The 12,681-nt window shown below is 40.6% G+C and overlaps 2 protein-coding genes across 2 annotated transcripts in view; one reads left to right on the top strand and one right to left on the bottom strand.

Annotated features, from left to right (window-relative positions):
• LOC138633387 (uncharacterized protein DDB_G0287625) overlaps positions 1-12,681 on the top strand; it is a 231,828-nt gene that overhangs the window by 105,153 nt on the left and 113,994 nt on the right. The window lies entirely within an intron of this gene.
• The window catches only part of rasgrp3 (RAS guanyl releasing protein 3 (calcium and DAG-regulated)), a 51,826-nt gene that overhangs the window by 25,843 nt on the left and 13,302 nt on the right, over positions 1-12,681 (bottom strand). The window contains exons 2-3 of the mRNA XM_069719595.1: positions 1,363-1,520; positions 650-752 (exon numbers count right to left, since the gene is read on the bottom strand). Of these exons, the coding sequence (XP_069575696.1) occupies positions 650-752; positions 1,363-1,432 (173 nt within the window). The 5' untranslated portion in view covers positions 1,433-1,520. The remainder of the gene's footprint in view (positions 1-649; positions 753-1,362; positions 1,521-12,681) is intronic.

Below are 12,681 nucleotides of genomic sequence, written 5' to 3'. Positions count from 1 at the left end.
AACGTTGTGAATGTTGTCTGTAAAGTTACTGATAATGACTCCTCTGATTTAATACCAAAAACAAAAAATGACTTAAAAAAATTAGACGCTTCTTACTGAAGAGACTGTGCGTGTACAGGCTTTGTATTGTAAATCATTTACTTATTAATAAAGCTCTGATTGGCCTCGCATATCCCATACTATCCCCCTGTTGCTATTATTTTTGTTGCATTAATTCAAAATTTGCTGCCTTTATTTGTTTTTTTAGCATAAATTACTGCAACTTATGTCAACTTATTTGAAGTTTTTAAGTTACACGTCACATACAGTATTGAAGATATGCATGCCGACAGACCAACAGAGCACTTCCTGAGCAGCTCTGAAGACGTTGATCCAGGACGAGATCAATACTTTCTGATTAGCTTACAGTGGTTCAGTCAGAGAGCTGAGAGTCACTGAAATGACTGTGAACATCAGCAGCTCAAGAATTATGAGGATCCCATTAACACCATGAAATATTCATGTAGGATTTCCTGTAGGATGAAGGACAGTTAGTGCGGTATCACTTTACAGGCTGACATGTCTTCATCAGCAGGATCTCACGCTGCTGTTCAAACACTGTGGACGATCTGTGATCATGTTGTGAACCAGCAGTAGTTAGGTGGGATATATCATGAGGAGTTTTCCTGCCAGCTCCGAGGATGTAACATACCAGCGGTGCATCAGTAGCAGGCTGCGAGGGAGCAGGTCGGCCTGCAGCTCTCCACGCTCATCTGCAGAGGAGACAAAGACTCAATTCAAGTGTAAAATCACAACCACAAAACAACACGATCCAGATTAAAGTAATTTATTGTAGTAACCTGGTCCTTCAGCAGCATGACTGGGAATTATAATAAACAGAGCTTTATTAAAAAGGAACGAGATTCAACCTGGAAACATGTCATCTGCTGATTGTCTACATGTTTCTGAACATGTATCCTATGAAAACTGCAGAAACCGTCCTGCTGACCCAAACTCATCACAGCACCAAGTGGGGATTCATCCGCTACTGAAAGTAGTTCCCAACAAATGCACAACAGGTCCTCCTGTTTGTTAAAAACTACATCACAGCCATCTTTTGAAATTACTGAGCTTTATTAAAGCAATTATGAAATGTTAAAGTCTTATTATTATTATTAATTATTATTTAATCTGCAGGTGGGTCAAAAGGTAAAAACTAAGCTGTGAGCTTTATACTGCAGTTAGTTCGTCTGGTTCAAAGTAAGAATTAACATACTGTTAACTGATTTATGACTGTAAGTGGATTTTAACACAGGGCTCCTTTACAAAACAAGTTTCCATTTTAGTTGATATCATTCATAACATGACCACAGACAGACTCACCAAATGCATGAATGCATTCATTTAAGAGAGCGTCAAGAGACGCTGCCTTCCCCAGCGTGGACGATCCCATGGTGCCGAGCTGCAGGTGGGGGAGGTCAGGGGTCACAGGTCAGGGGTCAACTCTTCTCGCTCACGGCTCTGCACCAACAAGGGTTTTCCTGGAAGAAGAGAGTCATCATCACTCAGTTTTATAAGCTGTTGAAAAAACGGACTAAACTCTTCACATGGAAATGAAGATGTTTCCTGAAACTCTACGATGTCATGTTGTTTGTCTTTATTTAAATAGCTTTTAGAAAACACTTGTATCACAGGTATTCATGCTTTATCTAAAAGCAACACTAATCTGTATGAAGCAACCAGGAGAGGCATGATTCACTCTTTACACATACTGGAGGCTTCAACAGTGCGTTAACAAAAATCAGTTTCCAAAAAGTTGGACGTTGGGTAAAATGTAAATTAAAACAGAATGTGATGATTTGCAAATCGCATAAACCCATATTTAATTGAAAATAGACCAAAGACAACATCAGATGTTGAAATGGAGAAATTGTATTGTTTTATTAAAAATATATGTTTATTTTGAATTTGATGGCAGCAACACATCTCAAAAAAGTTAAGACAGGGTCAACAAAAGATGGAAAAGTTGCATAAAGCTAAAAAAAAAAATACATCTGGTGGACCATCTGACAACTAAAGATCAGTGACATCATTTATTATAAAAAGAGCATTTTTATTTTTTTTAAACAATAAAATGTCTCAGTTTCAACATCTGATATGTTGTCTTTGGTCTATTTTCAATTAAATATATAAATGTAAATCATGGCATTCTGTTTTTATTTACATTCTAAACAGTGTCCTAACTTTTTTAGAAATGGGGTTGTGTAAGAGCTGCAGAGCACATTACACCTGTCAGTCAGCACCACTGAAAGATGAAGTGAAGCCACAGATTATGTCATAATAACAGAGCATGTGCATGAGGTAATGTGATGAATAAAGGAAAACTGTGTAATCCATAACAATGTGAGATATATTTGCAGTTCCAGCATATTATAGGGATGTCTGCTGAAAACATTTCTTCACTGCATCAGAGGACATCTCACAAAGATATCTGATGAACAAAGATATCTGATGAACAAAGATATCTGATGAACAAAGATGTGTGATGAACAAAGATATCTGACGAACAAAGCTATCTGATGAACAAAGATATGTGATGAACAAAGATATCTGATGAACAAAGATATCTGATGAACAAAGATATCTGACGAACAAAGACATCTGATGAAAAAAGATATCTGATGAACAAAGATATCTGGTGAACAAAGATATCTGATGAACAAAGATATCTGATGAACAAAGATATCCATGTTCTCATGTGTTTTTAACATTTTAGCTCCGTGTCATGTGTTCAAACCAAACCGGTCCAGCTAGCCTCCGCTAGGATTGTAAGTGCGTGACTATCCGTGGTGTTACGGTACGGGTGCTCGGAGCGACCAAAAAGGACCAAAAGAGACCCGACTTCACCAAATGGGTCATTTAATAGAACTATAACAAGTAGAAACTACATTATATTACATATTATATGGAATTCTATTCTAATTCTATTTTCCCATTGAGGAGGTGGAGGGATATTTCTAGTGATGAGCAGGGTGTGATGTCATCATGATTTGTTCCAGATGTTCTGTTGACCAGTCAGATCTCTGGGGCGGAGCTACTTGTTGATTTTTTTTTTTTTTAATTTTTATTTTATACACTTTATTAATCCCCGAGGGGAAATTTCTTTGCTACAGCAGGGGGGCTCTCAGGGGGGAGCTGCTGCAGCAGGCTGCCACTAGCGCGGCGCCAGGTAACCTGACCTGTGGTGCATGTTTTTGGATGATGGGAGGAAGCCGGAAAACCCGGAGAGAACCCATGCAAGCACAGGGAGAACATGCAAACTCCGCACAGAAAGGCCCAGGACCGGATTCGAACCCCGAACCTTTTTTGCTGTGAGGTGACAATGCTAACCACTGCACCACCGTGCCGCCCCTTTTTTTAAAATGAGGCTATTATTTTTTTTTATTATTATTTAAGGGTTAGGGTTTAAGGCCTATTAGGGTTGTATAAGTGTAACCAGAATAATTTAACCTGGGATCTTAATTATTATGTTTAGGAACTATGTTACTGTCCCCTTAAGTAAGGTCGACAGGTTGTCACATAGCCGTGTTTTCCTTTGTACACAGAAAAGTATGAGGAGAGTCAATCTTTTCCTTAATATACCATCTTTGTTACTCCATGCACAGAGACCAATAGAAGTGATCATCCACTTACTTATTCATTTTACCTTAATTTCTACCTACTGGCCAATGTTATTGTTATCTGATTTTTGGGTATATTGTGCTGATATGATGGGCTGACTGTGTATTTACTTTGTAGAGTGGCGCAGGCGTGTCTACATACAGAGGTACAATGTATGTGTGCTTGTTTTTTTTTCTTTTGTTTTTCTTCTCTCTCTGTTCTTCTAGGTGGGTGTACTAGTGGGTGGGTTGGGTGGGATAGGGTTGTTGTTCGTTTGTATATGTTAACAAAAAGCTGAAAAACAATGGAAATATTAATTAAAGTATATGTTTACTGTATTCTGTGTCTGTCAATATTTCCAAATAAAAAAACGATATAAAAATTTAAAAAAAGAAGTGATCATCCATCTCTTAATAGAGGGTCTTTGTTTTTCTGTCGTCTGTTCTTCGGTATGGTAGGAGTTGTGAGCAGGAAAAGATTAATCAGATTCTGCTAAAGAAAAGTTAACAACTTTAAATTGAATGTTGAACGACGAGCCATTGAAGAGCTTCAGGTTCTCCAACAGATCCTTAGAACTTTGAACATTTGATATCCTGGTGAGTTTATTGAAGTTCAATGCTTTTACTGTTGCATGTTAGCTTCATTAGCGGGAAGACAATATTTAGAAATAAGTTGTGGATTTTACTAAAACCAGTCAGGATAAATCTGAGAAGATTTGAGAACTCAACTCTTTCTTTTATACTTTTTTTCAATTTAATTTATTCCTGAGATCTCAGAGGTTTTTGATTTTCATATTACCTGCTTGGACACTTTTTGATGTGTGGAATTGTCAATTTGTTGTAGTATTGGTTATTATATTGTGTTCTCATTAAACCTGTTGTTGTAAGTGTAATTCGGGGTGGATATTTCTTGTCTGTGCAGCATTCAGACGAGTGACCTATTAGCCAGTCTCCTCATCAAACCTGGATTAGATTTGATAATTCCCCTATTTTCTGTCTATTCTGTACTGTCTCTAAAGCAACAGCTGCAGGGGGGTTACAAAAGCAAAACTCAAAACTGGAAGCAAAATACAGAACGTCACCCAGAGCAGCAGCAGCATCATACAATACATCAGAGAAGGTCCGTTTATTTTACATTCATTACATAAATCAGACATGCTGTACTCCCACTGAGGAGGGAAGAACCGCGGTGACTCCTGCACCTCCTCAGCAACTGAAGAAAACTTGTTCACAGCAGACATCAGGACTCATCAGAGAATTAAACACAAAGGTGCATTAGAGGAGCTTCACAATAGTTCAGGCCGGCACAGAGTCGGTCTCTGGCCTCTTTCCCATCCAATCATACAAAGGCTTCAGTTCCCCCTCACAACTAGTGCGCTTTAAAACCGTTCATTCATTCTGCACAGCGCTATGAACCTGCTGCAAAGCTCCCCCTTCTCCCTCATTAACAAATGTTTTCTCCCTTTATATTGTGTCCTCTCATTAAAAAGGGTGAATTTCAAGTTCTGCTAAATGTTTTGTGATCTTAGAATTGGTCTCGCTCAAACTGTTCGAGACCTTCACTCGTGCCAAACCACAAATGTGTGTATATCCTTATTAAATAGTTAAATCTGATGCAGTGTCATGACTGAAATGACATTCATTGATATATGTGTTCCAGCAAGCTCAAGAAATAAAGTTCAGGAAACATTTGGTTTAATCCTGAACATCTTGAAATGTAAACATGTAAAATCTGTTTCTGTTTCATGGCTAATGGGACACTTCATCAGTGATATTATGAAGTAGAGCTGACAAGTCAAGATGTCTGCTGTGAGTTCACCTGTAACACCTCACCTGTCCTCTCTTCATCCCTGCCTGTCTACCTCCTGAGGATCTCCCCTCTGTTCCTACATCACTCTGAACCTTCATGCTGTACCTGAACTCTGCTGCCGGTCTAAAAACCTGAGGTTTGCTTCATCATGCCTGACAGCAAGTTCTCACTGTAAACTTAAACTCAGTCACGTTGAGTATCAGAGTAGTAAAGTGTTTTGTAACCAAGCAACCCAGCAACCATCAGTGAGGTCATCAACCATCAGTGAGGTCATCAACCATCAGTGATGTCATCATCCATCAGTGTTGTCATCATTGGTTTGTGAACGTTATGAATCCTCCAGTTCAGATTCTGTCCATCACCATCTTGCTAGTTCAGAGCGGTTTGGAGCAGGAAGTGACCATATTTGGACGAGCTGGGGGAGGAGCCAGCGGTGGAACTGACCGATCTGATTGGAAACCTGACGATACTACGTCCCGCCCACCGATAGCTGTAACCTGACTGCACCACAAGCCTGTCAATCAAACGCCCCCAAAAACAGGTCTTCTTGAATCTTCTTTTCTAATGAATGAGGGATTATTTTCAGATGGACCTCCAGAAAACTAATAAGAAGGAGTGACTTTAGCTAACAACACCGAGATAACTCATGGACACATTTTATTCACTTTGGATTTGATGAGAGAAGTTGAATGGGAGTCTATGAAGCCGGAGGCTTTTTGGAGCCGACCTCTAGTGGCACTCGCTGGTATTGCAGCTGAAGACACTTCTGGATCAGAACCATTTTACAGACCTGAAGCTACGAACACTTTTATGTCCAGTCTGTAGTTTTATATCCAGTCTGTAGTTTTATATTGAGTCTGTAGTTTTATATCCAGTCTGTGTTTTTTATATTCAGTCTGTGGTTTTATATCCAGTCTGTAGTTTTATATCCAGTCTGTAGTTTTATATCCAGTCTGTGGTTTTATATCCAGTCTGTAGTTTTATATCCAGTCTGTGGTTTTATATCCAGTCTGTAGTTTTATATCCAGTCTGTAGTTTTATATCTAGTCTGTGGTTTTATATCCAGTCTGTAGTTTTATATCCAGTCTGTGGTTTTATATTGAGTCTGTAGTTTTATATCCAGTCTGTGTTTTTTATATTCAGTCTGTGGTTTTATATCCAGTCTGTAGTTTTATATCCAGTCTGTAGTTTTATATCCAGTCTGTGGTTTTATATCCAGTCTGTAGTTTTATATCCAGTCTGTGGTTTTATATCCAGTCTGTAGTTTTATATCCAGTCTGTGGTTTTATATCCAGTCTGTAGTTTTATATCCAGTCTGTAGTTTTATATCTAGTCTGTGGGTAAACTCACTATAATGTGAGATTTTGACGCTCCCACGTCATCTTGAGCAGACCTTGAAGTCCAAAAGTATTTGACAGTGGTCATGAGAAGATCATCCCATGTCAAACCCATATCTCTGCCAAAGCACCGAACACCAATGGAGGAATTCCAGGTGACTCCAGAGAATGGCAACAGACCTTTTTGAATTACCAGCGACTTTTACAGGAAGCAGATGTGTTGGTAATGGAAGACTACTAAGTTTGTAAATCTGCATGCTCTGACCAATCAAACAGCCCCGTCAGGAGCACAATGTTTGTGTGAAGACTACGTTCCTTGTCCGGTTTAATGATCAGGGCAGTTCATTGCTCAAATTTTTCAAAGAGTGTGTCAATCAGCGTTTATCGATTAAGAAACGACACAACACATCGGCTCTCATTGACCAGCTTGCCAGAGCGCTTCCTGCCAGCAGAAGTGAAAGAGACACCTCGGTTCAGGCCTGCACTAACTATGCTCCCCACTACTTCACTCATGAAGGGGAAGCCCATGTCCCAGTGCATGTGTTGGTGCCATCTCAAAATGGGGGACTTTGAATTACCTTTTTTCGCATGCTGACTTTGTGAGCTCTCTGTTGGGGGGCTGGAGAAGGCTTCTAGAGGCCAATGTACACGGTAAGTAAAACTATACTTTAATAGAGTGGTTTGTCACCAACTGTTGGTTAAAGGGGATCTGGTATAGCTGCATAATCCAAAGAAAGACCATATAAAACTTGCTCCCCACTGAAAGGAGCCGTACAGAGTTGTTTTAGACTCACTAGGAGACCTTATGCTGTGTTCCAGAGAACGTACTTCCTCTAGTACCGAACAAATAGTTCTCTTCCATGTTCGGACTCTTACTATGTCTTCATCTCTACAGTCGTGTTGTTTCAGATCACACTGCTCACACACTGCACTCCACAAACACACTGATTCTTCTGTCCAGCAGCAGCAGTGGAAAAGAAACACTTTGTGTTCAGGAACAGCTGCAGCTTCCTCACACGCTTTTAATCTGAAAATCCTTTAAGTCGGTGGCCCCGCCCCTTCCACTACGGAGCCAAGATGGCGACCGTTTAGGGGGGAAAGCGTCCAGAGTTTCAAACTTTTCTTTTTCTGCAGCGTTCTGAGTGCTTCATCCTGGAACTGGTAGTGATCTGATGTTAGTGTTAGTACACAAGTAGAACGTCTGGAACACAAGTAGAACATCTGGAACACAAGCAGAACATCTGGAACACAAGAACAACATCTGGAACACAAGTAGAACATCTGGAACACAAGAACAACATCTGGAACACAAGTACAACATCTGGAACACAGGTACAACATCTGGAACACAAGTACAACATCTGGAACACAAGAACAACATCTGGAACACAGCTCTGGACTCACCTAATGTATCGTGGTGCTTTGACCCTGATATTCACGAGCCGTTGTCCACGACAATAAACTGAAACTTTACACACTGCTGGTGCTTCTATATTTGAGAGGCTGTAGCTCAGTCGGTAGAGTGGGTTGCATACTAATCAGAAGGTTGGTGGTTCAATCCCCAGCTCCTCCTGTCCACATGCCTAAGTGTCCTTGAGCAAGACACTGAACCCTAAGTTGCTCCCGATGGTGCACCATCAGCATGTTGTAAGTTGCTTTGGATAAAAGCATCAGCTAAATATAATGTAATATATTTATAACTTGTGGAATACTTATAGCTCACTTTATAGCACAAACACAATTACACTGCTGGTTTGAACCTTTATGATAAAGTAAATCAACCATCTGATCAATAAAACATGATATGAAGTGAAATTTGATTTATTTGAGGCATTATTATATATATAAAATACATCATTATACATATAATGATGCTCCTCTCTACGACATTGTGGTACGCATGGGTCAGAGTTATTTAGAGTATATGGGTCAGCAGGTGATCACATTGTCCCATCAAGATTTTATTAATACTAATTTCTGAGTGTTGAATGCCTCTTCAGGCCTGGTTCTGTGAGTATGCAACCATTATAAATGGGTCTACGCTCTGATGTAGCATTTCATGTTTCTGCTTGGATACAATCCTCTGGACCTTTGGCACCAACCCGGTCTCACCTAACAGGTCCAGGATTGGATATACAATGTTTTACTATCTGCAGCAACAGTAAATAGACAAAAAACTAAAATAGGTAAACTATCTAAGTCAGGATAGAAATACAAATCATTTTGAAGCGTGACCAGTGGTTGATAATTTACCTCGTTACCTTTTTGTTATGTCATAGTACATAACAATAAATTAGCTCTTGATGTTTGTTGTTCCAAGAAGAGGTGACATTGGTGACGCTCAGTTCCTTGACTCTAGCGCCACCCTAAGGTCGAACTGTCCACTCGACCAACACTTACGCTGGACTGAGATGACACATATTCAGCTAAATTTTCAAACGATTCAGTCGTCGCAGACAAATTTCCAGCGTTGTGGCCCGAGTGGGAACGTTGGGAACGAAGGGGCATCGTAAGGTGACACAACTGAAGAATAGTGATGCAACTTCCAGGACAAGACACGACACCCCAACGGAGACAGGTCAGAATTTATCGCTTTTACCTGCGTCGTTTGACATATCCTACCAGGTGTTCCTTAATGTCGACCAATAAGACGACAGATAGCTCTCTGGCGTGCATTTGTAAAATACCGTTAGTAATCCTCAGACTTGATGCTAACTTGTTGACCGTCCTCTCCAACAACACAGTAACTCACCAACAAACAGGAACGATCGTACTTGTAGTGTTGCTGGTCTTCCAAAAACATGGTGAGAATTTATGGCATAACAACCAGCATAGTTACCATCGTGAAATACAAACTGATACAAATAAGGTCTGATCTCGACCTTAGAGCAACTTAATAACTGGATTTCAAATTTTAGTGTGTTGCACTTATGATATATTCAGAAAACATTGACGTACAATCTAATATATGTGCAAAAAATAGCAGTAGAAATGACAGGATACAGTCATAACTTATAGTTAATACCAATTAAAAGGGTAATCTATAAATTATTTTATGAAGTAAAATTAGTAGTAAACTTTTCAACCCTCGTTGCCAACTTTAGTGCACCCAGCTTGGCTCATGCTTTATTAATTGCGGTAGCAGGATTTAGAAACGTCTAAATCCAGACCTGTTTGTTATAAGAAAGCATTTCTTTATCACAACTTTTCTTGGCTGAGCAAAACAACCACATCCATAAAAGCAGCATAACATGTATGATGAGAAGTTCTGTACATCAGAGGCAGCATTACATAACCACATCCATTAGAAAGCAGTCCATTTATTTTATATTATTCATCATTAATAGAGGACAACAAGAACAACCCCAGGTTTCTTTTCAGCACTGTAGCAGGCTGACAAAGAGTCCCAGTTCTGTTGAGCCGTCTATTCCTTCAGCTCTCAGCAGTAATGACTTCATTAACTTCTTTACTAATAAAATTCTTACTATCAGGGAGAGAATCGGGCCGACTGATGTGATGTTAAACACTTATGCTGATCGGGCTCCCGGAGCCTCGCCGGGATCTTCAACTGTTAAAGGGTTCAATCTCACATTCACACATCATGTGTTTGGAGAGTGGGAGGAAACCAGAACCATCAGGAAACCCATCAGAGAGTTAGACACCAGAACCATCAGGAAACCCATCAGAGAGTTAGCCAACATTTCATAATTAAACTGCAACAGCTTTGATCCCCTATCTCACATCCAAAGAGTTTTTTCTTCAGCGAAGACTCGTCGTCCAACTCGGGACTGGACTCCATCGTTGGAGTGTGACATTCAATGTTGGCCAATTGAAGCACAAATCAATCATCAAACAAATGAATTACTAAAAGTAAGAAGCCCAAATCAACTGAAGCAGCACTCTTCCTGCTGACGGCGTGACGCCTCACACACAACAGACGGTTCTGAAACTTTTCAAAGTGCCTCTTTCACTTTACATCACACTGCTTTCAAGGCATGCCACAGTAATGTGTTACATGTCCATCGATGGGACACACCTTGTTCAGTTTTTCTGCCTTCTGATTTCACAGCTTGGCTGTGCATGTTACAGTCAGCTGTGCCCTTTAGCAGGACTTGTGCTTTTCCTGCCCCCACAATGGGTCACTGTGTCTCTGCCTCTGACTCGCGGATGCGTCATTGTGCGCTTATGTGCATCGTCGAGTGACAAACACACACACACACACACACACACACACACACACACACACACACACACACACACACACACACACACACACACACACACACACACACACACACACACACACCTCTTCATCCAGAGAGAATGTACCACAACAATACAGTAACATGTTGTTTCTTTCCAACACTGACAACCTCAATAACAAAGAGTGAAGCCAGAGTTACTTATTCAAACATGTTCACTCTTCACCGGCCTTTAAAGCTGTATAAAGATTTACAGCAAATACAAAAACTATCAAATCTGTAGAGCATTCAACAAACAGAACTTACCGTGAATCAGCGGCTGAACAACCATCCAGAATAATAACCAGTTGTTTTGCTGAGAAAACAAACTGCTGGAAGCTGCTGGCTGTCCAGCACACAGAGACTACCATGGTGGAGAGAATACTACGCTTCCTCCTCCTCCTCCTCCTCCTCCTCCTCCTCCTCCTCCTCTTGTTGGTAAACACAGCAGCCTGGAGCAGCTGCAGTCTGCCATGTGACCCCCCCCCCCCCCCCCACCACCACCACCACCACCACACACACAAACACGGCAGGGTTTTTTTTTAGATTTGGGAGAACCTCCCACTGATTGCACTGGTCTTAATCTCAACTATCAGTACATGCAAATGTAGAGATGATTTAAAATAGAACATGTATCATTGATGCCCCTGAAGACCCAGTTTTATATTTTGCCTGAGCAGTAAGTTACGTTTGGTGGTGTGGTTCTGTTCTGGGACTCCCCGTCCTTCATGGAAGAATAAGACCGACAGAACAGAGCAGCATCATTGACAACAGAAACGAGTGATTAAATCAGATAGAGCAGATCTAGGGTGGTAGTGGGGGGGAAGCGGCTAGCAGAGGAAGCAGGAAGAGCAGGCAGGCTGAAGACGCTTAAATAAGGCGCCCTGTTTGAGATGAACCAATCAATGCATTGTGGGGAATCAGCTGAGTGTCAGCTGATGGGGGCCGGCCTCGAGATCAGATGATGAGCTGTCAAGAGACCTGAACTAATGCTATGCTCACTTTGATAATTAAGACAGAAAATATAATGTAGATTTCTTTAAGAACAGTTTGTTTCTTAAACAATTACAAAATAACCGCAATCCTCCAATTTATCATCATCACCATAACAACAGTTATCTTGGGTTTTCAACACGCAGGTAATAAATGGTAAAATGGTCTGTATTTGTATAGTTTTATCACCTTTCGGTTTCAAAGCGCTTTAACATGTTTTTCCATTCACCCACTAATGAGACAGATCACCATGCAAGGTGCTGCCATCAGGAGAAGATTCACACACCGATAGTACACCATCGGGAGCAGCTTAGGGTTCAGTGACTTGCTCAAGGACACTTAGGCATGTGGGCAGGAGGAGCTGGGGATTGAACCACCAACCTTCTAATTAGTGTGCAACCCACTCTGCTGTCTGAGCCACAGCCTGCAATGAGAGAAAGACAGAACTCCACAAACAAGCCTTTTTAAATGAATATGAAACTACAGACTGGATGTAAAACTACAGACTGGATATAAAACTACATGCTGGATATAAAACTACAGACTGGATATAAAACTACAGACTGGATATAAAACACAGACTGGATATAAAACTACAGACTGGATATAAAACCACAGACTGGATATAAAACTACAGACTGGATATAAAACTACAGACTGGA

This window comes from Brachyistius frenatus, unplaced genomic scaffold, assembly GCF_029030835.1.
Source record: "Brachyistius frenatus isolate BFR_SWC_R1_liver_20210118 unplaced genomic scaffold, ASM2903083v1 Contig_218, whole genome shotgun sequence".
Lineage (NCBI taxonomy): Eukaryota > Metazoa > Chordata > Actinopteri > Embiotocidae > Brachyistius > Brachyistius frenatus.
The sequence above is the reverse complement of the archived record's forward strand: the minus strand, read 5'-3'. Positions and strand labels throughout refer to the sequence as shown.